Source organism: Microtus oregoni, unplaced genomic scaffold, assembly GCF_018167655.1.
Source record: "Microtus oregoni isolate MIOR12 unplaced genomic scaffold, Mior012 000032F_ref0000030, whole genome shotgun sequence".
Taxonomy (NCBI): domain Eukaryota; kingdom Metazoa; phylum Chordata; class Mammalia; order Rodentia; family Cricetidae; genus Microtus; species Microtus oregoni.
The window spans coordinates 22275469-22302200 of record NW_024543091.1 but is presented as its reverse complement, the minus strand read 5'-3'; the positions used below and the strand labels follow the sequence as shown (position 1 = coordinate 22302200).

General features: G+C 36.7%; 1 protein-coding gene across 4 annotated transcripts in view; it reads left to right on the top strand.

Annotated features, from left to right (window-relative positions):
- Window positions 1-26732, top strand: part of Dennd4a (DENN domain containing 4A) — a 103000-nt gene that overhangs the window by 41805 nt on the left and 34463 nt on the right. For all 4 annotated transcript variants that reach the window (XM_041679537.1, XM_041679536.1, XM_041679539.1 and 1 more), the window contains 9 exons: window positions 185-354; window positions 1457-1698; window positions 5715-5781; window positions 7293-7351; window positions 9976-10120; window positions 10400-10575; window positions 14412-14512; window positions 18048-18266; window positions 19079-19224. In XM_041679537.1, coding sequence (XP_041535471.1) covers window positions 185-354; window positions 1457-1698; window positions 5715-5781; window positions 7293-7351; window positions 9976-10120; window positions 10400-10575; window positions 14412-14512; window positions 18048-18266; window positions 19079-19224 — 1325 coding nt within the window. The remainder of the gene's footprint in view (window positions 1-184; window positions 355-1456; window positions 1699-5714; window positions 5782-7292; window positions 7352-9975; window positions 10121-10399; window positions 10576-14411; window positions 14513-18047; window positions 18267-19078; window positions 19225-26732) is intronic.

Here is a 26732-nt window from a genome sequence, read left to right as displayed (position 1 = left end):
TAGTAATCCTTGAAGATTAGCATCTGTATAAATCCTACTCACACATTCAGAATTAACTGAATATAAACATATATGCAATTTTTGACCTTCTAAATGTGTGAAATAAAGTATTTTATTATCATTCAACTTAGAAAACACCTACATTCAGGAGACAGTGATCTAATAGTTCCCATTGCTGTCATAGGTCTAATTTGCAGATATCCTCAAGAAGATTATGAGTCATTTTCACTACCAGAATCTGTTCCCCTGTTTTGTTTACCAATGGGTGCAACTATTGAATGCTGGCCACCAAACAGCAAATACCCTCTTCCTGTGTTCTCTACATTTGTGTTGACTGGAGCCTCAGCTGAAAAGGTACTGTGTATTTAACTAGTGGTATTTGCTAATTTCTTGTACCTGTTAAAGCCATAAGCTTCATATCTTCAAGGAACAATAGTTAAAAACTGACTAAATCAAGCCAGTAATACATATTTCTTCTACTTGGTCGTATTTGCGATATCCAGAGACAGGAAAGCAGAGTTTTCCCATCCTTCCAAGTGCTTGTTTTTGGTTTTGTTTTTAAATATTAGTGAAAACTTTTCTCATCCCCACATGTTGATCCCTCATTGGTTCATATTCTGTGATAGAAAAGCTCCTAAGTAATGTCAAAGACATCATGAAATATGACATGACTTTTTTTGTTTTTGTTCTGTTTTTGTTACTGGGGCTCAAACCTTGCCCTTGATAAGTGAGTGCTCTATTGCTGAACTATATTCCAGCCCTGGAATTACAGAGTTGTAGTTGGAAGAGAGCCTGGAAATCATCTAGACCAGCACTTTCAGTTTGTGGATAGGAAAATCCAGTGAATTATTCACAGTTCAAATTTGTCTCACTTTCTTACTAATATTCAAGGATTTCTTATAAAAACATTTGATTTGTTTTTTGTTTTGTTTTGTGGCTGTTGTCATTGTTCTTGGTTTGAGACAGCATCTTTCTGTGTAGACCAGGCTGCTCTTGAACTTGCTTAGATCCTCTGCATCCTGAGTGCAGGAATTCTAGGCTTGAGTTACCATGCCAAGGAACAGTTGCTTTCAGTCTTTATTTTAAAAATATAGTTAACTCAAAATACCTATTTTCAATAGTAAGTATGCTTGAAAATATTACTGTGTAGTTAGTAGATGTACTGAGAAAGCAGTCAGAAGGTGTGGTGGCTCATGCCCATAAACCCAGTGCCTCAAGAGACCGAAGCAGAAGATTGCAAGTTTGAGATCAGCCCAGGAGACCCTGCAGCCTAGGAGACCCTTTAGCCTGTAAATTTTTCTTTTTTAAAAGAAGAACAAGATTGATTTTAGCATTGTGTTCCTAGTCCCTGGCACTTTACCTACTCATAGAAAGCATCCACTAAATGTTCAAGTGATGATGTGCTTTGAGTAAGTAATACTAAGTATATTTATTAAATATATTTCCTGTTTTACAGGTCTATGGTGCTGCTATTCAGTTTTATGAACCATACTCTGAGGAGAATCTTACAGAGAAACAGAGACTTCTTTTGGGTTTAACGTCTCTGGCAGATGGAAAGTCTGATGGTTCTAGAACAATTCACACTAACAAATGCATTTGCCTTCTTTCTCACTGGCCTTTTTTTGATGCATTCAGAAAGTTTCTGACTTTTCTCTATCGTTATTCCATCTCTGGACCTCATGCCCTTCCAATTGAAAAGTAAGTTAGATGTCTTATGATTTAAAATTTGACACTTCGAGGTGGGCATGATACATATTTCTGTGAGTTTGAGGCCAGCCTGATCAGCATAGTGAGTTCCAGGACAGCCATGGTTATGTAGAGAGACCCTGTTCAAGTAAAATTTTTCAGCTCTTTCTGTAGTATATTCGTACTAGTAATTGTGCAAATTTTATATGGAAATTGTTTTTATTGAGAGTTATTTGAAAAAGTTTGGTTATTTATGTAAGACTTCATTATAATATTTTTATAGTCTTGTTTTTTTAAGTAATTTTATTTCTACCAGAAAATAGTTTTATTTATTTTGAAGTGAGTATTTGGAAAATATATATATATATACACACACACACATTATTCTTAATGAAGTTTATAGCTGCCAACTTAATGAAATACTGGAACTAGGTTTTTTTGAGGTGCCAGAGATCAAATTCAGAGCCTTATCCATGCCATATAAGTGCTTTGTCATTGAGTTGCTTCCCCAGCCTGGAAATATTAAAACTCTTAAACTGTATTTGTAATTTTTATGTATAATTTGAGGTATTATGAGCCTTTAAAATAGTCCTGTGTTTAGATATCATGAATTTAAAAGAAAAAAATGATAGACATTCTGTTTTTCATTTTGTAATTTTAGTGATTTACTAAGAGCACTAAAATTTTATGATGTTTCATTCAGTAAGACAATGCAGAGGAGGTATAAATACATCACTGTAGATTTGACTTTTGTCTTTGGAGCTTAATCATACTTTGATCTCTGTTACTTCAAGCCATCTATCTCTTCAGTCCTTTTTTTTTTTTGATTTTTCAAAATAGGGTTTCTCCGTAGCTTTTGGTTCCTGTCCTGGAACTAGCTCTTGTAGACCAGGCTGGCCTCGAACTCACAGAGATCCGCCTGCCTCTGCCTCTGCCTCTGCCTCCCGAGTGCTGGGATTAAAGGCGTGCGCCACCACCGCCCAGCTCTTCAGTCCTTTGACAGAATTTTCTGATTCTATTGACAGTTGGAAAGTAATACAGTTACCATTTTTATGATAGTTCATAAATATAATATTGCTCTAATTATCCTATGCTCTGTTCTACTCTTAATTTTAGTTTTAAAAAGCTAGCATTTCTCAAGTATTTTGATGTTAGAATTCATTTAAAATTTTATGAGGACTCAGTGAGCCTTTCTTTGTGTGTTGTGTCTTTCAGTGCAGACATCTTACTGCAACAGAAATTAAAACTAATTCATAATAATTTATTTAAAATTAATAAACTAGTTACATCTACTTGAAAAGTAACTTTTTAAAAACAAAATGTTAATGAGAAGAGTGTTTACGTTTTTTAAGCCTCTAATGCCTTGGCTGATTGAACCCTTTCAATTGATTAAGTTCTCTTTCATGGTTCTGTTTTCAGTCTGATGCAGTATTGTCTTAGTTGAGGTATGTGAAGAAAATCTGACATCATACAGATATGAAAATAGAAAATGAAGGGGCACTTAAATAGTTATTTTAGGATTGTGGATATTATTTTTTGGCACTGTATCAAAGCTTGGCAAGTGACAGTTTCTTCCAAATTAATGAAATTAAACCTAAGCAATAGAGTTTCCTTCTGTGTTCTGTTAAAATCTGAAGGTCTCTTTGAGTCTTGACTGAACACTGACTCATGCATGATCTTGTAGCATTTGCATTGGTCATTTGGACAACAGTGGTTCACTGAGATAAACACATATTTGAAACGCAGTCAGGTGTCTCCCTCAATATAAGAAAATCACAATTATTAATGTCACTATAGAATCAGAAAGAGTTTACTTTTTAAATTTTTTAATATATATGTGTGTGTGTGTGTGCATGCATATTGGCATGTCCTTGTCATGGTGCACATGTGGAGTTCAGAGGACTTTCAGGAGTCTGTTCTCTTCCTTCCTTCTTGTGAGTCCTAGAGATTGAACTCAGAGCAAACCAATGACATGTATTCTTTCTCCTAGCTACATTCCCACTTCTCAGAAAAGTTTTGAATATTAGATATCTTTCAGGTTCATGATGACAAATTCTTGCTTTTCATTTGAAAGTTTGGATTTAATTATTGACAGCAATTATTTCTAGTTTTTTCCTTGCATTAATAGCACTTTGATCATTTTTATGTGGAAAATATCTTTTGACTACCCAACACTGGATAAGCTTAACTTGCCAAACATCTTCCAAGCAAAATGGCATTCTTTGGGGAAAAAAATAGCCAACTCACTCATTGCAAAATCAAGATGACCACATGCTTTTGTATAGTAATGCTTTATGAGTATTTACCCCTTCATCACTGAATAGTCTAAATGTGTGCCCCGGAATCAAATATTTACTATTTCAGATACATTAAGTCAGACATCCTTTTTCAAGATTTATTATTTTTGTTTTATGTGTGTGAGTGCTTTGCCTACATGCATGACTCTGTCCACATGTGTACTTGGAGCCCATGGAGATCAGAATAGGGTACCATGTCCCCTGGAACTAGAATTACAGTTGGTTACAAATCACCATGTAGGTGTTGGGAACTGAACCAGGTTTTCTACAAGAATACCAAGTACTCTCTCTCTCCAGCCCCAGTCAGAGACATTCTTAAGTGAAACTGATAATTCTTTTTCTGTTAGTCTCTAATAGTAAAGTGGTAAAATACTGCATAGTTTACCCCTGCCTGATTCTCAGTAGAGTGCCAGCAGTTCCATTCACAATGATGTGCACTATCACAGCCACTGCCAACTGTGTGAGAGAGGCAAATGGAGTCTCACTATTCTCTTCGAAGAGTTTGGACCTTGTGAGTGCCCCCCCCCCCGAATGGTTCTGGACACCTTTCGGTTTCCATGATTTATATAGGTCATGCTTTTCTGACTGCTTCAGGTAATCAAGCAGACGTGTGTATTTTGGTACTCATTCCCCTAATCTTTTTTTTCTTTTCGATTTTAAGTAAAGGTAGGGACTAGTAGCTTCACACCATTTTACATTTTCTGTTATGTTTGGCATTGTCTTTGCACAATACATAGTTAAAACACATCTGAGTTCTCTACCTGATCGTAATGATTGCATTGCTAAAAAAAAAAAGAATAACATAATTTTGAAATAACATTTAGAAGAAAAACAATACAAGAAGACAGCATATTCCTAAAGGGAGTAAAGATTTTGTTTTGTCCTTTTTATTTCTATAGTGTTCAAAACCAAACTTATTGATTGGTGCATGTCTTTAATCCTGGTGAGCAAGAGGCAAAGACAGGGGGATTACAAGTTCAAGGCCAGCCTGGCCTGTATAGCAAATCCTATCCCCAAAACCTAAGTGATATAATTCAATGAGAGAATACTTGCTGGTGTCTGCACGGTTTTGGGTTTAATCAGTTTCACCACAAACAAAATGCAAAACAAAACCATCTCAGCTGATCTAGATTTTTATCCATTACTAAATGGAACACTTATTGAAATGGGGAAGTCTGTGTTTATTGCCCAGCTGCCTTGAATTTCTGATTTCAAGTGATCCTCAGCGTTCCAAGTAGCTGGGACTACAGGTCTGCATCACTTCATCTTATTCATCGTTTATAAGCACTTAAACTCAATCATTTTTTAGCATCTTGAATAATTATGTCACAAAATATGAACTATTTATTAAAAGTATATTACAAGTATAATAATTAGCTTCTTTAGTAGTGTCGATTGTTACCTGCTTAGGGAGAAGAAAACATGGTTTTGAGACAACTAAAAATACAAACATTGTTGAATAGGATCAGCTATTAACATAAAGTTACAAGGTCTGGAGAGATGGCTAAAGGCTAGGCTCACAACCAAAAGTATAAGGTTATTGGGTTTAAGCAGAGACAACTTTAGTGACACAAACAACTTTTTGTTGTTAATTTGTTTTCCCAGTACCAGGGGCATTGGAGTTTAAGTGCACAGGGCCTTAATGAGCTTGAACTTATGATGGCATGTTAATGTCTGCAGCAAATAATATTCATTTTGGAATCAATTTGAGTTTCTGTTTTTGTTTTTAAGGCATATTTCTCATTTTATGCATAAAGTTCCTTTTCCGTCTCCTCAGAGGCCACGGATTTTAGTTCAGGTAAGGTGCTTTTCATATGAGGCCATATGAGGGCTCTGACATGTAACAAGACTAACAACTACATGCAGAAAGTAGAATGAGCCCTGGGGAAAACCAGATGTTCTTGCATGTTGGAGTTCAGGCCCTGATGCTTTATTAACTGTCCACAGAAGGGGGCTTTTGGTACACTCCATATAATCCCAACACTTGGAAGGGAGAGGCAGGAGGGCTGAGAATTTGATTTTGTTCTGGGCAACATAGTTACTTCCAGGCCAGCCTTGTCTAGGTAGGGAGTTCGTCTCAAGAAAAAAGGAAAATATGCAAGGAATGACCCACCAAATTTTTTCTAAATATTGGAAAGTTTGTGCCCTTGATGATCATACAGTTGGTGAAATTCATTAGAGTAGTTATCAGGAAAAGTTGTATGTATTGCAAGAGGACAGAAATGCAGTACCTTTAATGCAACAGGGAAATTTATTTTTTAATTTTTATAATTTTATTTATTTATTTGTTTTACATACCCATCTTATTTCCACCTCGCTTCTCTCCTCCCACCTCCCCACCTTCTCTCCCCCCTGCCCTCCCCACCCATCCAGTCCTCAGAAAGGGTGAGGACTCCACAGCAGGGAAATTTAAGTCACTATAAATGTTTTCACAGTTGAGTGCATCTCTCCTCTTTTATTTATATCTTGTTTGCGTTTTCGATAGCTTAAGTTGCCTATTTATTTAACCATAATCTATGAAATGATTCATACAAAGGAAATACTTTCATGTGTTGTCACCATGTATATACTGGTTACCGCAGTCCTGAGGTGGTATTAGTAGTATTATAAATCATTTTGCAAATAGATATTTACTAATTTGTAGAAATGTGCATAAATTTGAAAATGCAGATGAAGTTAATTACATTATTATATTGATACAGAAAAATTTCTAGAACATACTTGATGACATTGACAATCTGTCTATGCATCCTGTCATTACTTCATGATATTTCGTGCCAGAGTGCCATATAGCACACTCCACCTAAATACATGTGGAATTTGTTTTGTAGCAGAAGCTGGCAAATGTTTCCTATTAAGGGTCTTATCTAAACATTTAATCTTTGCATGTTATCTGTTCTCTGTTGCAGGGGCTCAGCTCTGCTGATACAGCACAAACTTAGCTAGAGGGTATAAAAGAAAAAAATCACATGACTATATCCCATTAGACTGCTTACAAAGCAGGTAGCCCATGGGTTTGTTACTGACCCTAAATGTATAGTATTGTTCAAATAATTTCACCTGTTAACATAAATTTGTTAGAATAGAAATTGGGGGAAAGTTGAAGACATAAGAAATAGGATTCAGAGTAAGAAGTTGTTGGAAGGGGCCAGTGGTCAGGATATAATTTAGTGTCCAAATGATACTAACTGTTCTTATGCTGGTGATCTGGGAAACTCCATGGGTAACACCATTAGTCCATATCTACTGCCAGAGCATGCACTCAGAGTTCATCTTTATGTTTTACATGCTTTGTTTTAAATCTTCCAGTTATCACCACATGATAATTTGATTCTCAGTCAGCCTGTTTCTTCACCTCTTCCACTAAGGCAAGTAAAGCTTTATTTCTGTTTGTTTCTCTAAATCTATGTGTTCTCTAAATCATATTCCCACATCCATGCATGTGCTAGCAGAGTCCAGAAGAGGGTGTTGGCTTTCTTGGAAGTGAGCTACAGGTAATTGTGAGCTTCCCAGCGTGGACACTGGGAACCTGGAAGAGCAATAGGCACTCTAACCACTCAGCCGTCTCTCTAGCCCTAATTATTTCTCTCAATCTAATGTGAACTAAAGTAATCTATATGCATGTTGTCTTCCTAACTAAAATTTCAAATATTGCTGGAAGTACTTTTCATGTAACTGTTTCTTAGCTGATTCTTTTACTTAATACTGGGATTACAGTTTGCAAAAGAAAGAAAAACTTTTACAGTAGTGATTGGTAGTCATGTGTATCATTATTGTCAGTATTTAATTGTTATGTAATTAGGAATGTATCTAAATTATTAAGGTAATTCATTTTTTAATTGTCCTCTAACGTACATTCAAATGCATTTTTTTGAGATAGGGTTTTTCTGTGTAACCCTGCTGCTTTAGAACTCACTCACTCTGTAGACTGGGCTGACCTCAGACTCAGAGATGGGTTTGCCCTGCTTCCCAAGGACTGGAATTAAAGTCATGTGCCGCCACCACCCAACCAAATACAATTTTAAATTTAATTCAAAATTAAAAATGCTTATTAAACAGTACATATTTCATCATTCCAAAAGTTCAGAGGAGTTGTAAAATATGCTTTCCCTACAGTATTATTTCTTGAAATTTAATTAGGTGTGTGATTTTTCTGTCAGAAATAGTTATGATATAATTAAACTATTATATTGCACATACCTTGGGGAGACCAGCTGCCATCTTTCACACTAATTTTGTAAGAATTACAGATGATTTCATCACTAGCCCTTAGCCCAGAGTGACGAGTGTTTTCCAAGCTCTTATCTGAATTGAAAATAAAATGGACATACCGATTACAAATGATTCTAAATTGCCAAAAGACTTCATTGAGGTAACAGCATTGGTGAGATATAATTTCCACATTACAAAATTTACCCAAGTAAAGTTTGTAAGTCACTGATTTTATTCACAGAATCCTGCAGCTATTATTTTAATAAAATTTAGAGCATATTACTTATCCTATAAAACCAGCCCTATATTCTTTGCTGTTAACCTAATAATCTGTCTGTCTCTGCACGAATGTGCTCAAACACATGCACTTGGGAATGCAAACACAAGCACACACACGTGTACACACACTAATGCACACACATATGCATAGGCACACCTCATGTGCACATACAGCATAGGCACCTCTTACTCTGCTTTTCTGTTCTATAGATTTATCTCTTGTGTATTTTATATAAATAAAATAATACTATATTTAGTCTTTATTTCTGACTTCCTTCATCGAACATGTTTTGAGGTTCATTCATCTTATAGTATATATTGCTACTTTATTCCTTTTATTCCAGCTAATATTTCATTGTATAAATATACTGTATTTTATTTATCTGTCTATTAGGAAGCGCCTATATTTTGGCTACTGTGAATAACTTTGCTTTGAACATATACAAGTTTTTTGCAGTCATGTTTTAATTTTTTATTAAAAACCTTATTAGTATTGCTTCATCATAAAAAAATTAACCCAGTAAAACCAGTTCTTTAGCATTATACAGGCAATATATTCATTGGTTACCATGTTACTTAGTTAGTCCAGCATTTTCTTCCTATACAAAAAATCTAAGTTTACTGTTTTATTAATTTGCTTTGTTGATGTAGCTTACCATTTTATAGCTCTTGGTTGCCTACTGTTGTTACATTATAATAGTGAGGAGTTCCTGCTCCTAAATCCAAACTTTAGTATTTGTATTTACTCAGAGAAAACAGTCCTGAAAAGGCATGGTTTCTGACAGTCACGGTAAAAGAAGTACCATAATAAAAAACCTTCCATTAACGTCAGGCATGGTGATGCACACCTTTAAAAAAAAAATCACAGGACTTGGGAGGGTGGGGTAGACAGGTTTTTTGAGTGCAAGGCCAGCCTGGTCTGTGTAGTGAGCTCTAGGACAGCCAAGGCTATATAATGAGACCCTTATTCAAAAGAAACAGGCAGAAAATCCTTCCCTTAAAGGGTTGGCTTCTAACCAAGCATTCTTTTAACTTAATTGAATTCTTTTGAGGGGACATTATGTATGTGGCAGATCTTTCTGCATAAGATGATGCAGATATGCAGGTGTGTTAGCAAATACCTGTAGTCCTAGCACTTAGGAGGCCAAGACAGGAAGATCTATAATTAGAGACCAGCCTGGGCTACATAGCCAGATCCTGTCCCAACAACATCAACAATAACAAAAAGAAAATAAGCAGTACAGGCAGAAGACTTCCCATTTTCCATATTGAATGCAGTACCAAAAAGTGCATGACTTTGAAAACTCATCCAATTACGTTCTTTCATACTGTTTGTGATGCTGTATTTTTCCTGTCAGGACAGTAATTGCATTTAAAGTTAAATATGCACAGCCCCACTATTCTAGTTAATTCGGAGTTTAAATAGTTTTTTGTTGTTGTTATATTTCGTTTTGTTTTTTGTTTTTGTTTTTTAATTGTGTATTTTTGCTTGGATTGACAGTGGTGGAAAGTTTTCAACACTACTTCAGAATCTTGGCCCTGAAAACGCTGTGACACTACTGGTGTTTGCTGTAACAGAACATAAAATTCTCATCCATTCCCTACGGCCTTCTGTGCTTACTAGTGTGACAGAAGCATTAGTGTCTGTAAGTCTCCATTTCCTACAGGCATGCAGTTCAGTTTAAACTTAATTTATTCATGTACTTTAGAGTCATTTTAGGGCTTAACTACATTTCAGAAAGGAATGGATTTATATACTGTTGAAGCAGTTTTGGTTTCCTGACTTAATTTTAATTATAATCATTTAATACATTATCAAACATTAAACTTTAGATAATAATCAAAAAATAATGCTGTGTATGTGTTGATAAGTTCTGCTTCAATGTCAAAATGCTTAATATTCTTTCATCCTTTGTTTATTCAAGATGATTTTCCCTTTCCACTGGCCATGCCCATATGTTCCTCTCTGCCCACTGGCTTTAGCAGATGTCCTCAGTGCGCCATGTCCATTCATAGTAGGGATTGATTCAAGATACTTTGATCTTTATGACCCTCCACCAGATGTCAGTTGTGTTGACCTAGATACCAACACCATTTCTCAGTAAGTACACTTTAAATTTTATACCTAAAACTTTATAATTTCATCATATCTATATGTGACTTTGTAGTTTATAATTGCTGAGTAATGTTCTTTTGAGATGTATTGTTTTTTGTATTTGGAGTACCACTATCTCCTTGTCAGCTCTTTCTATATTTCAGTAGAGTATATTTAGAAAGTTACAGGTGCTTTTATTGAAAAGGAAACAGACTTTTAATCCTCAGGCTTTCAATATTTAAGAAACATAATATTATGCTTACTTAAAAACTTAGCACACACAAACTTGGCATAATGGGAATCAAAACATAAATAGAAGAAGTTGGGGGATGGAGAGATGGCTCAGTGGTTAAGAGCACTTGCTGCTCTGCAGAGAACATGGTTTCAGTTCCCCGCACCCACATAGCTGCTAACTATCTGTAGCTCCCATTCCAGAGGATCTGATGCCCTCTTGTGGCCACTGTGGCCACTGCACAGAACATTACACACATACATATAAAACATAAATAAATCTTTTCAGATGATGATTGAGAAGCTAATAAAAATGGCCAGGTACCACAATAACTCATACCAGATGAGTATGAGAGAATCACAACTGAATTAAAACCCCATTCCTATATTAATACTTCAATATTATTTCTAGTTTAACACTTTCAGAATACTAGTGTAGGATAGCAAAATTAGCATATTGAAAATTTAAAATAATCTATAAATGTATACATAATTTTGCCTCTTTACATTCTAGGAATGTAGCTTTAAAAATGTTTTATAATTTCTTTGTATCTACGTTTTCAGATTAGTTTTCTATCAGCCAGAAAGGAAGAAAGAAATGTATACAACAAGATGGCATCCACCACAGGGTCTGGTTAAAGTAGCCATTATTTAGTCCATTGGTAAATCACAAAAGCTAGTTTAGTTTTGCCCTTGATAGGGAGATATGAAATAGTGTTTCCTCTGTTTTCTTATGGGACCAGGGAATGAACTCAGAGCTCATGCAGACTAAGCCTGTGCTCACTATGGTACACTCGTATCGTATTTTTTTTTAAGATTTATTTATTGGTTATATTCAGCATGTTTTTCTGCACATCAGAAGAGGGCATCAGATCTCATTACAGATGGTTGTGAGCCACCATGTGGTTGCCAGGAATTGAACTCAGGAGCTCTAGAAAAGCAGTCAGTGCTCTTAACCTCTGAGCCATCTCTCCAGCCCCTCGTATTTTAATAATAGAATTATACCATAAAGGCTTTCAGTTTAACTCCAGAAGTTTAGACTGACTCTCCAACTTTCCATGTATCAGAACCTCAGCTGCTTAAACCATTAGAAAAGTTGAAAAAAATATATTTTGGCCAGGTGGTGGTGGCGCAGGCCTTTAATCCCAGTCCCTGCAGAGGCAGGTGGATCGTTTTAAGTTCAAGGCCAGCCTGGTCTACAGAGTGAGTTTCAGGACAGCAAAGGCTGTTACATGCAGTGACCTTGTCTCAAAAAACAAAAAAAAAATTGTTTGGAAGTATATGTACAACAAAAAGCTTTTATTCATAAAAATATAAACCAATAAAATAGGGTACATATTTTATACATGGAGGCCTTTTTAATATGTGATTAATAAAGCAGCGTTTTTATGAGCAACACTGTTCTTTAGCAGGACTGTTTCATTTTTTGAAACATACTAGTCCTTTGCTTTTTCACTTGAGGGATGTTAGGCAAGATGGTAATTTGTAAATGTGAACTAAGTACCAAAAGTGTATGCTGTGTTTATTAGGGTATGCAGATTTTCCCTCTTGTAATTTGTTTTAATCTTGTAATCTTTTTTTGCACATACCTTTAATCCCTGCACTCAGGCTACAAAGGCAGGCAGATCTCTGTGAGTTTAAAGCCAGCCTGGTTTATAGAGTGAGTTCCAGGACAGCCAGGGCTACTTAGTGAGATCCTGTCTCAACAACAACAATACTCTTGTTTGGTATTTTATTTCTACTTTGATCATTAATTAATTAATTAAAGAGTCAAAATGACATGAGTTGTTAGCACTTGGTTCCCTCTTCAGTAGACCTCCCTTCCAAACCTTGGGAAGACCCTACAAGTGAACTAAAGCTCCCTGCTTTCCTTCATCCAGGGTTCTGAAATGTCAACCTGAAATTTGAAAGAAAAGCAAATCCCAAGTATAGGATTTTTAGTTTCCTTTTACTATTCCAGGTACATACAATACAGATTAAGTTCTGAATATCAAGAAATGTCTGAAGGAGGGGTAATATTTATAATGTAATTTTGCAGAAAGTTGCATGTATAGGCTAAGTGACCCCATTTTAGTCTGAACTTTATGAGGAATTTCATAATTCCTCTGACAGATAAGGAAGCACAAGTTTAGGTTTGTAAGCAGTTAGAGAGACATATTGCTTACTCTGTGAACACTTGGTTTTTAAACTTGATCTCACTGTGACACTAAGAGTTCTGCCACTAATAATGAAGTAACTGCTTGTGTAATAGTACTCTAGTTAAAGGGAGACACCGTAAGTAAAAATGCAGAAGGTTTTCAGAGATTAAAAACTCAGAGAAAAACTAGGTAAAGCCTCCCTACCTGACCACATTTCACAGAAACAATATCCATGGCAAAAGAGGGAATTAGGATTAAGTGGCAATTAGATATTTTTCTAACCATACTTGACTGCCTTCTTTTAGAGATTGGTAACAAAAAGGCAAACAAATAAATGTACTCCTTTCTCTGAGTTCCCATATCATGCTCTTAGTCACGTTACAAATGCAAAAACTAATTACATAATAAATGTAAAAAGAACATCTGCAATTTTACCCCGCTCTGCCTTTATTTTTATTCTCATTTGTGGAAAAGAGGATAAATTCCAAAGTCATTAATTTTTTATAAGTTTTAAGCTTTCTTGTCTATTCTTTTTGCTTAATTTTCAAAATTTTATTTGTTCTATGAGAAGTTTAGGGGATATTTAAAAACATTAAACACTAGCTTGGGAAGTTCTACAACCTACTTTACTGAATTGTTCTTTGGTGCATAGAATTTGATGGGTTTGCTTTTCTTCTCTTTTTATCTTTATTTTTCAATTTTCAAATTTTCAAAATTTATTATTTTTTAAATGAAAAAAGATTGAAAAATCAGATGTAGACTAAACAAAACTATAGTTAAGTTCAAAAGCTTTGTGATTCCTTATACCCCCAGCCCATAGTAAGAGACGACCTGTATTGTAATGGTTATAATACAGGAGACTGTAGACTCCTCCTACAGAGACATTAGTTTATAGCAGATAATCTCTTTTAAAGTTATAAAATGGTTTGTAATATTTTGTCCAAGGATTTTAATGTTTTAGAATATTTCTCTTCTGAAAACAAAACTCAAAATAATTTTTATTTATACTTTTGGAAACTAAGAAACTGAGCATATAACATCATATTTTAATAAGGTCTGTATTGTAGGTTCATTGGAGTTCTCGGTAATATGTTTTCTTCTATTAAAAACTGTTACAGTTAGATTTTCCTGCTGTTTGGGTGTCTAAGCCCTCAGACATAAAAGAGTCTGGATCACCTTAGAATGCTTCTGTGATGAGTACAATCCCCACAAAATGCAATAGATGCTGTACCGACATAACTGTAAATTCTGAAGTATATCAATTAGAGGATGCCACCTTCATGTAAATTAATTTTATATAGTCACTATCCCAGTCTGCCTCTGTCAGATTTCTCCATTAGCCTGAGTATTCTGAATGTGTTCCAGTTTTGTTGTTGTTCATTGGCTGTTTTCCCATCATGTATAAGTATGGCAGGAATACACCCCTCCTAAGGTCCATGTAACAAATGTATTGGTGTTGTCATTTAATCTCAGAACTGGTGACAAAAAGAGTGTGGCCTGGAAGATTCTTCCAAAGAAGCCATGTAAAAACCTGATGAATACACTGAATAATTTGCACCAGCAATTGGCAAAATGTAAGTGGATAATCTAATTAAGGGATGTAACTTAATCTGAGAAAATGACCGACTGCCTGAATGACTTTTCTCTTTTAGCTGAGGAAATATAGGGAATGTTTGCATGTCATCCTTGTTCAGGGCCCATCTGCTTTGAATAAATTCCAGTTCTTATGACTATACTGTTAAAGTAAGTAATACTCTAGCTGATACTCATTTTTATTTTAAAGAAAGTTGTAGCTGGATATTATTCACACGTGTAATCACAGCACTTGGGAAACTGAGGCAGGATAGTCTATCAAAAATTCAAGGCCAGCCTGAGCTACATAATAAGTTCCAGGTCAGCCAAGCTACTGGATAAGACACTATCTTTTAAAAAAAAAAAAAAAAAAAAAAGCTATTTTAGTCTGACATGTTAACAGAAGCCTGTAACCTAGCAACACTCTGGACACAAATGCAACAAGATTACTGCAAGGTCAAGGCTAGCCTTTATATACAAGTTCCAAGCCTGTCAGGACTACACAGAAAGGCCCTGAGTCTAAAAAGTTAAGGAAAATTGTTGACTGAGATTTCTGTCCTGCCCAGTTCCCACAGTCGTTAAGTCCCAAAGAAATCACACAGAGGTCTACATCAATTATAAATTGATTGGCCTTAGTAGGCCAGGCTTCTTATTAACTCTTACAACTTATATTAACCCATAATTCTTGTCTGTGTTAGCCATGTGGCTTGGTACCTTTTTCAGCAAGGCAGCCACACCTTGCTTGCTCTGTGTCTGGCTTCCTTTTTAGCTGAGTGACAATTGCAGACTGACACTTCCCTCTTCCCAGAATTCTCGTTGCCTCACCTCTACTTCCTACCTGGTCACCTCACCTATACTTCCTGCCTAGCTACTGGCCAATCTGCATTTATTTAAAAAACAATTGACAGGGTACAGACCGTTGTCCCACAGCAGAAAATGTTGATAGCCAGGACTGGTGGCACATACCTTTAATCCTTGCAGGCAGAGGCAGGCAGTTCCAGACCAGCCAGGTCTACACCGTGAGTTACAACCAGAGCTACATAGTAAGACCCTCTGAAAGGAAGGAAGGAAGGAAGGAAGGAAAGTGTTTACAGTCTTTAAAGCAAATAAACACTAAAACAAAATTTGTTAGAAGCCAAATGAGTGATTTATAAGTAAGCATTTTACAACTTTTAGGTTTTTATAAGGCCATTTTAGAATAATAAAATTCAAAAGGGCATTAAAGTGGTTATTTTCTTGAATTTTGCCATTATTGAAATAACATGAATAAATAAGGATTGCCACTGGTATATTTTCTTCTTATATAAAGCAGAAAGCTCTAGAAATCTAAGGTAAATGATTTAAAGTGCATTAGAAAATCTTGACCTCTTCACCTAAAGTCTGTCTTGAAACAATCTGCTGTTTGCAAAAACAAAGAAATTAACCAAAATGAAAAATAATTTTAGGATGTGAAATGTTTTAAGGGGAAAACTTATGTAAGAACATATCTTGACAATGATCCAGAATTACTGATAATAATTAAGATTTATTTCTTGAATTCTCTCAGTCTTGTAACAATGGTTTATTCAGTGTCTGTGGTTTAATACTTATTTTGTGAAATATGGCCAGTGGTGATGTGGCAACATATATGGGTCTCATGTATTTTGTGTTTATGTATAGTGCATGTAGATGGTGTGTATGTATATGCAGTTGCACACATGCTCTGGCCATGGATGTGGAGGTTAAAGGGCAACTCTTAGGAATTAGTCCTTGTTTTCTGCTCTGTTTGAGTCAGGTTCTCTATTCTTGTTGGCCACTACCCTGTATACTCCACATTCTCCTATTTTTGCCTCCTGTGGTAGGAGCACTGGGATCACTGATGCCGGTACTACATCTGGCTTTTTATGTGTGTTCTAGAAATCCAAACTCGGGTTGTCACGTTTATATTCCAAGGGCTTTCACCCCCTGAGCCTCTTCCCCAGTCCTGTGAACTACTCCTAAAGCTTAAAGCTATAGGTGCTTAAATGATACTGATCGTTTAGATGATTCTTTATATCTTAAAAAGTCTCTAAATTTTGAACCAGTTAGGAACTTTTGTCTTAACCATTGAGAGTAGGAGCGTCATCACATTAAATGGGATGCATTTCTTACCAATGCATTCTTCCACATCACTACAGCACAGCTATGGAACTCAGGAAGGTACCATCGAGCACCCTAATCTCCAGACCACGGTCAAGTTTTACCATTTTTTATTCTGTTTTGTTGTTGCTTTGGTGTGTATATAAATGCAGTTGCATGGTGTGTACATGTGGAGGTCTTCCTCTATCATTCTCCACCTTACTTTTTGAGATAAGTTCTCTCGTGAACATGGCATTTGCCATTTTGACTAACCTGGCTAGCCATTGAAACCCTGAGGTCTCCAGATGTCTTTCCCTTTTCCTCCAGCACTGAGGTTACAGATGCATGCCACTATGCTGCCTTTTATGTGAGTAGGGATCCAAAAACGGGTCCTCATGTGTCTACAATAAACACTCACCGACCAAGCCTTCTTCAGCCCAAGTTTTGCCTGTTTTGTAAATAATTTTTTTTATAGCAAGAGGATCCAGTTTGAAATCAGAGGCAGGTAGTTTCAAGTCTATTCTGTCTCCTCTTTTCTAAAATGATTCTTCAGTTCTATTATCTTCATAATACTGCTCTTGCAGAGGGCCCAATTTGATTCCCAACACCCATGTGAAGGTTCATGCCATCTGTAATCCCAGTTCTGGGAGATCCAACAGACCCAGCGCACATATATCTGTGCAGGCAAAAATACAGAGTAAAGTAAATAAATCTTTTTTTTCTTCAAAAAAATGGTTCTTACATTGTCTAATGGTCCCTAATTTTACTTTTGTCCAGGAATCCTCATGTAAAATCAGGCCATGCATCATTGGCATGACTGCCTCAGACCTGGTAATGCCCTCCTCCACTATTTCTCCTCAGTGTTTTCTCTCGGTTTCTCCTGTTCTTGAGAGAAGCTCTGATGCCTACTAAGCTTCTCACTTGACTGTAGTCAGAAGAGAAGAGATTCAAACAGGCTTCTCAGGCATAAACTTACTCCTTACCACCAACTGGCTTTACCATTGAGTTGTCTAGGAAGAAGCTTTTTGTTTTTTTAAATCCGTCTTCTTTCTTTTTTTAATACTGTTGGCACTTATATTTTATGAAGAAAGAGGTGGAAAGGACTGTGTGTTATATGTATCCAGTGTTGTGGTTGTTAAGAACTTTCTTTACTTGTGTGCATATGCATACATACACACACATACATATGTAGTTAGAGCACAAACTTTTTCTGATAATAGATTTAAAGGGATAATTTTATGTGTAATTTAGATTAAAAAATATGCTCAAGAGAACCTAAAAGTGATAGAGAAGGTTTTCTTGAGGCTTGCATACTATGAAGTGGTATAAATAAAGAGTTATGGTTATATGAGCACTTTTGAAAAAATAAATTTGCATTAAAATCAGTGTGAGCCTTATTTTTCATAGACTTCAAAATTCAAACTATGTATTTCTTCACAGTGCAGCAGAGGCCAAGAGATGATGGACTAATGGACTTAGCAATGAATGATTACGATTTTAATTCTGGGAAAAGGCTGCATATGATAGATTTGGAAATCCAGGAGGCATTCTTGTTTTTCATGGCCTCTATTTTAAAAGGTTATAGATCATACTTAAGGCCAATAACACAAGCTCCATCTGAGACAGCGACAGATGCAGCCTCTCTTTTTGCTCTTCAAGGTGAGTGGTGATACAATTTTATAACTTTCATGTTGTCAAGCTTAAACCTGTGACAAATCACTTGTTTTCTGAATAAGTAGTTCATATTTAACAAAGCACACATCCACTCTTTGGAGTGGGTGAGGACCAGCTCTGGTGATCCATTTCTATAGGGCAAATTCTTTGTCTGGCTCATTACCTGGAATCCTAGTAAAAAGATACAGAGGGAACTGTCTGAAAGCTACAGAACCTCCTGAGAGTATTTCCTCCCCCTTCATTGTGTCACTTTCATGTTGAGGTACTGACGGTTTCAGTTTGGGGGGCTACCAGGCAGTGCTGAGGATCTGATTACCTCCAGTCCTGAGCAGTCTCATTTGTTTTATTTCAGTCTACTTTATAACTATCATTTTCTGTCTGTACTGCAAAGGGGAAAATAAGGAAGTCGGATTTCTTGCTATATGTTTACTTTCTCTTGTAGTATTTAATATTTTAAAGAGAAATTCATCTAGTAAGTATGTACTCAGTGCCATGAAGTTTTGAGCATTTGGTTTATATTAGAAGCAAAAGAGATACAGCCATGAAAAAAGGAGACATGGTCACTTCTTTCATAGAGCTTATACTAAAACAGATGAGCAATTAGAAAGCAATAGAGTAAACAAATTTAGTTAAACTGTATATATACAGAGACAGAGAGAGGGAGGGAAGGATGGAAGGAGAGAGAGAGAAGGAGGGAATGGGCAGAGAAAGCATATAGATGACATTGTTGATCAAGTTTCTGATAGCAGAAAATTTTTTCTGGCTCTATTCTCACATTATCTATTTATATTGAATAGCCTTCTTAAGAAGCCGGGACCGATCACATCAAAAATTCTATAACATGATGACCAAAACACAAATGTTTATTCGCTTCATTGAGGAATGTTCTTTTGTCAGCGATAAAGATGCAAGCCTGGCTTTTTTTGATGATTGTGTAGATAAAGTAAGTAGTCTACTGTAGTTTACAGCTTATTTTGTATGACTGCTATAAATGTTATGTTATTGTTTCTATTTGTAGTTTGTAACAAAATCTAAAATAATTTTATTTTCATAATTGACCACTTACAATAAGAGTTTGGACAGTCTGCTAGATTACAGCACATACTTTTATTATCTTTATTTTATTTATTATTATTAATAGTGGTAGTAGCTGTGTATGTGTGCACTCAAGTGTATGCATGCACACACATGTATAGAGTACAAAAAACAACTTTCAAGAGTCAATTCTCTTTTTCTATCATGGGTTCCAGAGATGGAATCAGGTTTTTGAGCTTGTGTGGTAATCACTTTTATCTGCTAAGCCATCTCTCTTAAAATATGCTTTATTAAGATTTCTTTCTTTAATTACTGATTGTGCATGTATGTGAGGGAGGTTGTATACATAAGTGCAGTGCCTGGAGAGGCCAGAAGAGGGCAGTGGATCCCCTGGAATTGAAATTATAGACAGTTGTTTGCTGCCTCACCTAGATGCTGGGAATCAAATTCAAGTCCTCTGCAAAAGCAGTAAGTGCCTTTAACCACTGAGCCATCTCTCCAGCCCCAAGAGCATACTTCTTAAAGGGATTTTGTAGGAATTTTATTTTTAACAAGGTTAAGGTTAGGTTCCTAACTCTGTCTTTGCACTTACAGAGCAGGACATTTTTCCAAGCCCATGAACCTCCAACATACTGAGATATCACATGCTAAGAGTAGAGGGCATTGCATAATAGATGTCCTGTAACTGTTTTTACATCGAGAGTGAATTGATACTTTACGTTAATCCTATTTTGAATTCATACATGAAAACTATCCATTTTCTGCTCTGTCCTTGTAATATTAGGTGAGATGGAGCTGGGTTCATGCTGGAAACAAAGGAAGCAGGAGAACAGTGCCCCTAATACAGTGTCTAATCTTAAGTAGGGTGAGAATAGTCGAGTTGCCTAGCATAGGCACCTGAGTCCCAGCCATGAGCAAAGAGCTTGACATGGGACTCAGAACAAAGAGAAAAGAACATCCTTCCTGGGGCAGTCATCTTAGGGTATCAATTTAACCAGGATAAGAAGAGTATGGTGGTGATGGTGGTATGAATTTCAGGAGCCTGTATAGGGTCAACAAAATGGGGGTTGGGTATAGCATGGGATGGTAGACTTTGACTTGGATGAAGGAGATGCTGGCATGGTAAGCATGAAATCCAGTATGTACAGGTTTGTCAGGTTAGGGTGAGGAAGTCATCTACATGGGAGCAGAGCAGTGAAGAGGGAGAAAATAATACATAAAGGTAGGAAGAATGTTCAAGTAAGTAAATGTGTTCAGAAGATAAAGATTCTCATGGCCGGTAAATTTACACATACAAACTTAGAGAGAAGCAAAACAAACCCTGAATTTAGAAATACACTATTGATTTTTCAATGAGAGACAAAGATACAAATAACTATAGGCAAAGTGCAAGTATCTGTGTGCATATACATATATTCTGTAGCTGTGTATATGAGAGAACCTGAGAACAGCCACACTTTAATAACAGTGTAGTATAATATGCATAGACATTGTCTTTTAGATATCAAAAGCCATCAGGACTCTTTGGAGAAATGATTAGTTACAGATTTAAGGCAAAGAAAAGTCCAAGATAAACTCTAAGGTGTCCTGTAATAGGGAGTAAGAAATTACCCCAAGAATGATAAAGACATATAAGACATGCACAAAACCCATTTGTGAAGGGGATACCACTGTCAAATTTGAGTCAATTCAAGCATTAAATGTTAGTAACAAATAATTAACCTGTTGAATAAATAGGAAATTATAAATCTACACAAACAACATTGATAATTCAAAGTCTCATAAGAAGCAAGATCTAAACATAGTTCACTATACCTCCCTACAAAGGAAGTATGAATTGAACTGTATAGTGGAAAAGCCTGGTAGACACCACATTAAAATTTAGTGATCAAAGTGGACATCATCAATAATAGAACACAATATCATGTACTCCTAAGAGATAATATTTTTGTTTCTTCTCCTGCTATTAGGATACTTTGACAAAAGCTACTTAAGGGGATAATGGGGTTATTTTAGCTCACATTGTCATGTCAAGGAAGTTAAAGCATCAGGAGCTTGAGACAGTGCTCCATAGTCAGAAGACAAGAACAATGAATGTATGCGTGTGGTTCTCAGCTTGCTTTCTCTTCTGCAGTCCAGCATCCTTAGTTAACTGAGATAACTACCCACAGACATAACTAGAGTCCCATCTTTCAGATGATTCTAGATTCTGTTAAGTTGAAAGTTGACACTAACCATCACAATTCCATCTGCTGTCGATTTGTGAGCCACCCATTGGAGTCCTGGGAATTGAACTCCTGTCCTCTGCAAAAGCAGGAAGTGCAGTTAACTGATGAGCCATCTCTCTCCAGCCTCATTTTTCAGTATTTATTTTAAGCATATCTTATAAAAAAAGTATTGACAGAAATAGGATGGCATGGCTGTAAGTTTTTCTCTAGACCCCTTTTTACAGAAGTAATTGTGTGCACATTAAGGGAGAGGAATTTCCCATATGGTACCAGGTCTCCACTGGTCATATGTGTGTGCTTCCTTTATGAACAATGACATGCATCTGTATATTCCCATGCCAAGCTAACTGAACTATATGGGACCAAATTAATGGCCAGGGCTTAGCTAATAACATGCAGTAGTGAATAAGCTCATTAATCCACTTGGGGACTCTGAACTACTTTGCAAAACTCCAGTTAACAATCTAAAAGGGAGAACTTTTATTTTTTGAAAAAGAATTGTTTTCTTTTTGACCCATTCACTGTATTTTATTCACAAGTCTGTGTTTTAGTTAAACTTACACTGAAATGTCACATGGTCTATGGTTACTTACTAATATTGTAAGCTGTACAAGACTTGTAATTTTACTCCCTTTCTTAGGACATCTTATTCTAAGGAGATATCTCAGTACTGGTAGTTAAAACTTTAGATTTTCTAGGGTTTTCTGTAGATCACTTAAGATTTATGTGATGTGAGTCACTGTGATGGGTTATTTGAACAATTTCATTTGAAATATAAGTTCTAAAGTGCTGAAGAGATGGTTCAGCGATTAAGAGCACTTGCTTCTCTTACAGAGGACCTGAGTTTACATTTCCACATGCTTTTTTGTTAACCTATTTTAAAAGTCTCAATTGTAGGAAAGCTTTCTTATGTACATACATTAAACTAACATACTTAAAGATTTGTCTGGCTAAGGAAGAATCAAAGCTGAGAACTGTAATGGGGTAGCTGAGTAGCACAGTTCAGCAAAAACACATTAACGAATCCCGAGAATTAGCATGATAAAATGTAGCTTCTGTATTTGTTTTGTTATAATTCAAGGGACACTTTATTGGAGAAAAAGCACAAGTCCTAGTGTATTAGTAAGCTTCATGTGTAGTTGGAGCAGAGGTTAGTTGTCTCTGGTGTTATGGAGCAGAACTCCCACCCCAGTAGGAACACTAGCATAAAAATTCAATAAATACTTTTAATCTGCATTCATTTTCAGAGTGTCATACGTATACTATGAGAATAATCATTTATGTGGAGGCTGTTCCTTAGTTGGATACATTTGAGCTCATTTTTTAAGTGAACAAGTCCTTTTACCTTTGGAAGCGTAACTATGGAAAATAAATAAATTAGATACGTATCCTCCATCAACCATGCTTGTGCTTGAATGCATATCAGACATACTCCTCTTTTGATCTTAGCATTTCCAAACTGAAAACATGTAACTCACTTTTGAAATAAAAAAATGAGTAATGCTGAATAGAAACAATAGAAACACATATAAGAGTTATTTGCGTGGCCGGGCACTGGTGGCGCACGCCTTTAACCCCAGCACTCGGGAGGCAGAGGCAGGCGGATCTGGGTGAGTTCGAGGCCAGCCTGGTCTAGAAGAGCTAGTTCCAGGACAGGAACCAAAAGCTACAGAGAAACCCTGTCTCAAAACTCCAAAAAAAAAAAGAGTTATTTGCATTTTATTTATGACTAATTTAAGAGCCATATGTCCTTGTTCTTCACACATTAATTTTAAATCCACAGTCTGTTCCTGTAGGAAGGTACTTAGCCAAGGTCAGCGTTTAACAGATAGTCAGCTAAGATGCTTTTCTTGGTTTTTCAAGTTTTCATTTACAGTGTTTTCTGAGCATACCAACATCTTGTGGAAGAATTATTAAAGAGACTATTAAAATTCCTTAATTTTATCCTGCCATGGGGTGTTGGATTTTTTTTCTCTCAATTGAGGCAGATATCACTATACTTTCCAAAGACAAAGAGAGATGTCCAGCTGAAGAATGTAGGATTTATGGCATTGCTATATTTACAATACAATGCAATTTTAAATGTATAAAGGAAATTTTTGCACAATGTCTTACCAAGGTATTGAACCTATAGGTCCAAGTTTTAAACTGTATTTGATTTTGTAATGCTAAGAAATACAGAAACAAATTATTTTACTTTCCTTAAAGTGAACAATTACTTCACTTTTGTCTTCTGTCTGTTACTAATTTATCTAGAAACTTACAAAGAATGAAACACTGTTTCAGTACATCAAGTTATGCATTTAAGTGTTAAAAATTCTTCCTGGAACATTCCATTTTAATTGTTTTAATATGACCTGACTGTCTTCTAGTCTGTCATCTATAATTTTCCCCCTCCAGCACCTTGGTAATTGTGTTAACATCTCACTAGAGTTGTATGCCCTGCTTTCAACTCCTGCGTAGTAACTACTTCCTTGGTATATTTCCTTGTCTGGTGACACCTGTCTGAAAATACCTTCTCCTCTACTACTTGATGGCTAACTTGGTTGAATCAGTATTTTAAATTCATTCATTGCTGCATTGTCTTTTACTGCCCTGTGAGATATTGGCAAGAAGTCTAATACTGTCTTGTTTTCTATATCATTTCCCCTTCCCACTCCTCCTAACTCTCCCGTGTATATCCCCTGCTTTCTTTCAAATTCGTGTCCCCTTTTCTTTAGTGGTGGTGGTGGTGGTGTTTGTGTATTCCTAAACACCTAGTTACAGCCTGCTCAGTCCATATAATATCAGTTGTATATGTGTGCTTTCAGGGCTGTCTATTTAGTACTGGATAACTAATCAGTGTTCTTCCCTAGGTAAGACTATTTCTCCTGCTCTCAACTTTCCCTTCATTGCCTGTAGTTCTTTGTCTAGGGTTGGGATCTTATGACCTTCCCGCTTCCACTTTCTCATGTCAAAAACACCAATTTTGGTGTTGCCCTTTTTCTGGTCATGTTTAGGAAGCCATGTTGGTGAGATTTCATTCATGGGTAATAGCTTCTGACATTTCTAGGAGACATAGTCTCACAACAAGCTCTCTGTTCCTCTGGCCTGTACAGTTTTCCCACCAACTTTTCCATGATGATCTCTGAGCCTTAGGTGCAGAAGCTGCACTGTAGATGTATCAGTGAGCGTCACAACTTGGCATTTTGATCAGTTGTGGTTTTCTGTAATGGTCTCCATCTATTACAAAGAGAGGTTTCCGTTATGGGGGTAGAAACTTTACTTATCTGTGAGTGTGAGGACTAATATTTAGAAGGTAGTTAGGGATTATGCTGGATAATAATGTGGAGGTTGCAGGTTCTCTTTCTAGGTCCATGACTTCACCAGCTCTGTATAGCTGACTAGGTTTCCAGTACTAGGCACAATTTCCCTGTTTGCAGGTCTTAACTACAATTAGAAAGCTGTTGGTTACTGCTAAGATACACTTGCAACTATTGCACCCTTTGTGTGTAGGAATCACAGCTGCATGACTCCACATCTGTCTTTTACTTAGCTGCTGGAAGTCTGAACTCAGTTCTTCATGTTTGTGTGACAGGCAGTTTACCCACTGAGCTCTCTCCCTAACTCACATACAGCACTTTTTAGGACTGACAGCTGAAGTGTTGTAGAACTCAACAGTTTGTATTTAGACATTCCCCTGCTTCCTTTCTCTAGTGCCAGATCAGTGTTTGAACCCCAGCTCTGCTATTGTCTCCCTTCAATTAATTTTGTCTTGATTTTTTTTTACTTCTAACCGCCTTATTGTCATTCTGATAGGATTTTTAAGAATCCATGGAGGTATTATATTTGTTTTATTCAGGCAGAAAGCCATGTAATTGTTATTTTCATTATCAGTAACTGTACTTCATCCAGTGAATTTACTCTCCTCGATCTGCCTGTTGTTTGACGTGTGCATTACTTCTAGTGACTTCCTGTTGTAAACATACAAAAACATCCTTAGTATTGGTGTTTTTTTAACATATCGATTTTTTTCTAAAATAAGAATACAGTAGAAATGCTTGAACAGATCTTCTTTTCTAAAAATTAATATACCAGGCTGGCTTTGTAACTTAGTTGTAGATTGTGTGTTTACTATAGTAAGATTCTGGCTCAGTCCTCAGCACCTCTAATACAAGCAAACCAATGTTGAGTGCTAGTATTCATCTAGCTTTTTATATTTATTGTATCCATGCTGGTGTCAACATAGAAGCCTCCTCTCCAAGCTACAGAAAGAAGTTCAAAGACAATTTTATTAGATCTTAGGAGAAAAAAAATAAGAGCAAGCAATCTGTAAATCTTGGCCGCTGTTGAGGCACATGGAAAAGAGAGAAAGCCATGCCTTGTGACCTGGGATCTGGGAAAGGGGTGTGTTCAGTGGTAGAGGTTTGCAAGCAGCTGAATGGCAAAGAGAAGACGGAACTTCTGGAGAGTAAAAAAGACTAGATTGTCAGGTGTTGTGTTAGGCTACTTTCCTGGCACCCAGCTGCCCGCATGGCTAGCTTTACCCGAAATAATTACACGGAAACTTTATTCTTTTTTTTTTTTTTATTGAGAAAAGGAGAAAAAAAGCACAAGTTTCCACCTCCTCCCAGCCTCCCATTTCCCTCCCCCTCCTCCCACCCTTCTCCCCCTCCTCCCACCCTTCTCCCCCTCCCCACACTCCCCTCCCCCTCCCTCTCCAGTCCAAAGAGCAGTCAGGGTTTTCTGCCCTGTGGTAAGTCCCAGGTCCTCCCCCCTCCGTCCATATCCAGGAAAGTGAACATCCAAACTTGCCAGGCTCCCACCAAGCCAGCACATTAAGCAGGATCAAAACCCCGTGCCATTGTCCTTTGTGTCTCATCAGCCCTCATTGTTCGCCATGTTCAGAGAGTCCAGTTTTATCCCATGCTTTTTCAGTCACAGTCCAGCTGGCCTTGGTGAGCTCCCAATAGATCAGCTCCACTGTCTCAGTGGGTGGATTGGGATAAAGGAAGGTTGGACAGGGGAGCACGGAACCACAATTCTTAGTTAAGGGAGCCACTGTAGGGTTGGCAAGAGACTTGAACCTAGAGTGGCTCCCAGGAGCCCAAGGCAATGTCCCCAGTTAGTTCCTTGGGCAGCTGAGGATAGGGAACCTGAAATGACCCTATCCTATATTAATACTGACGAATATCTTGCATATCACCAT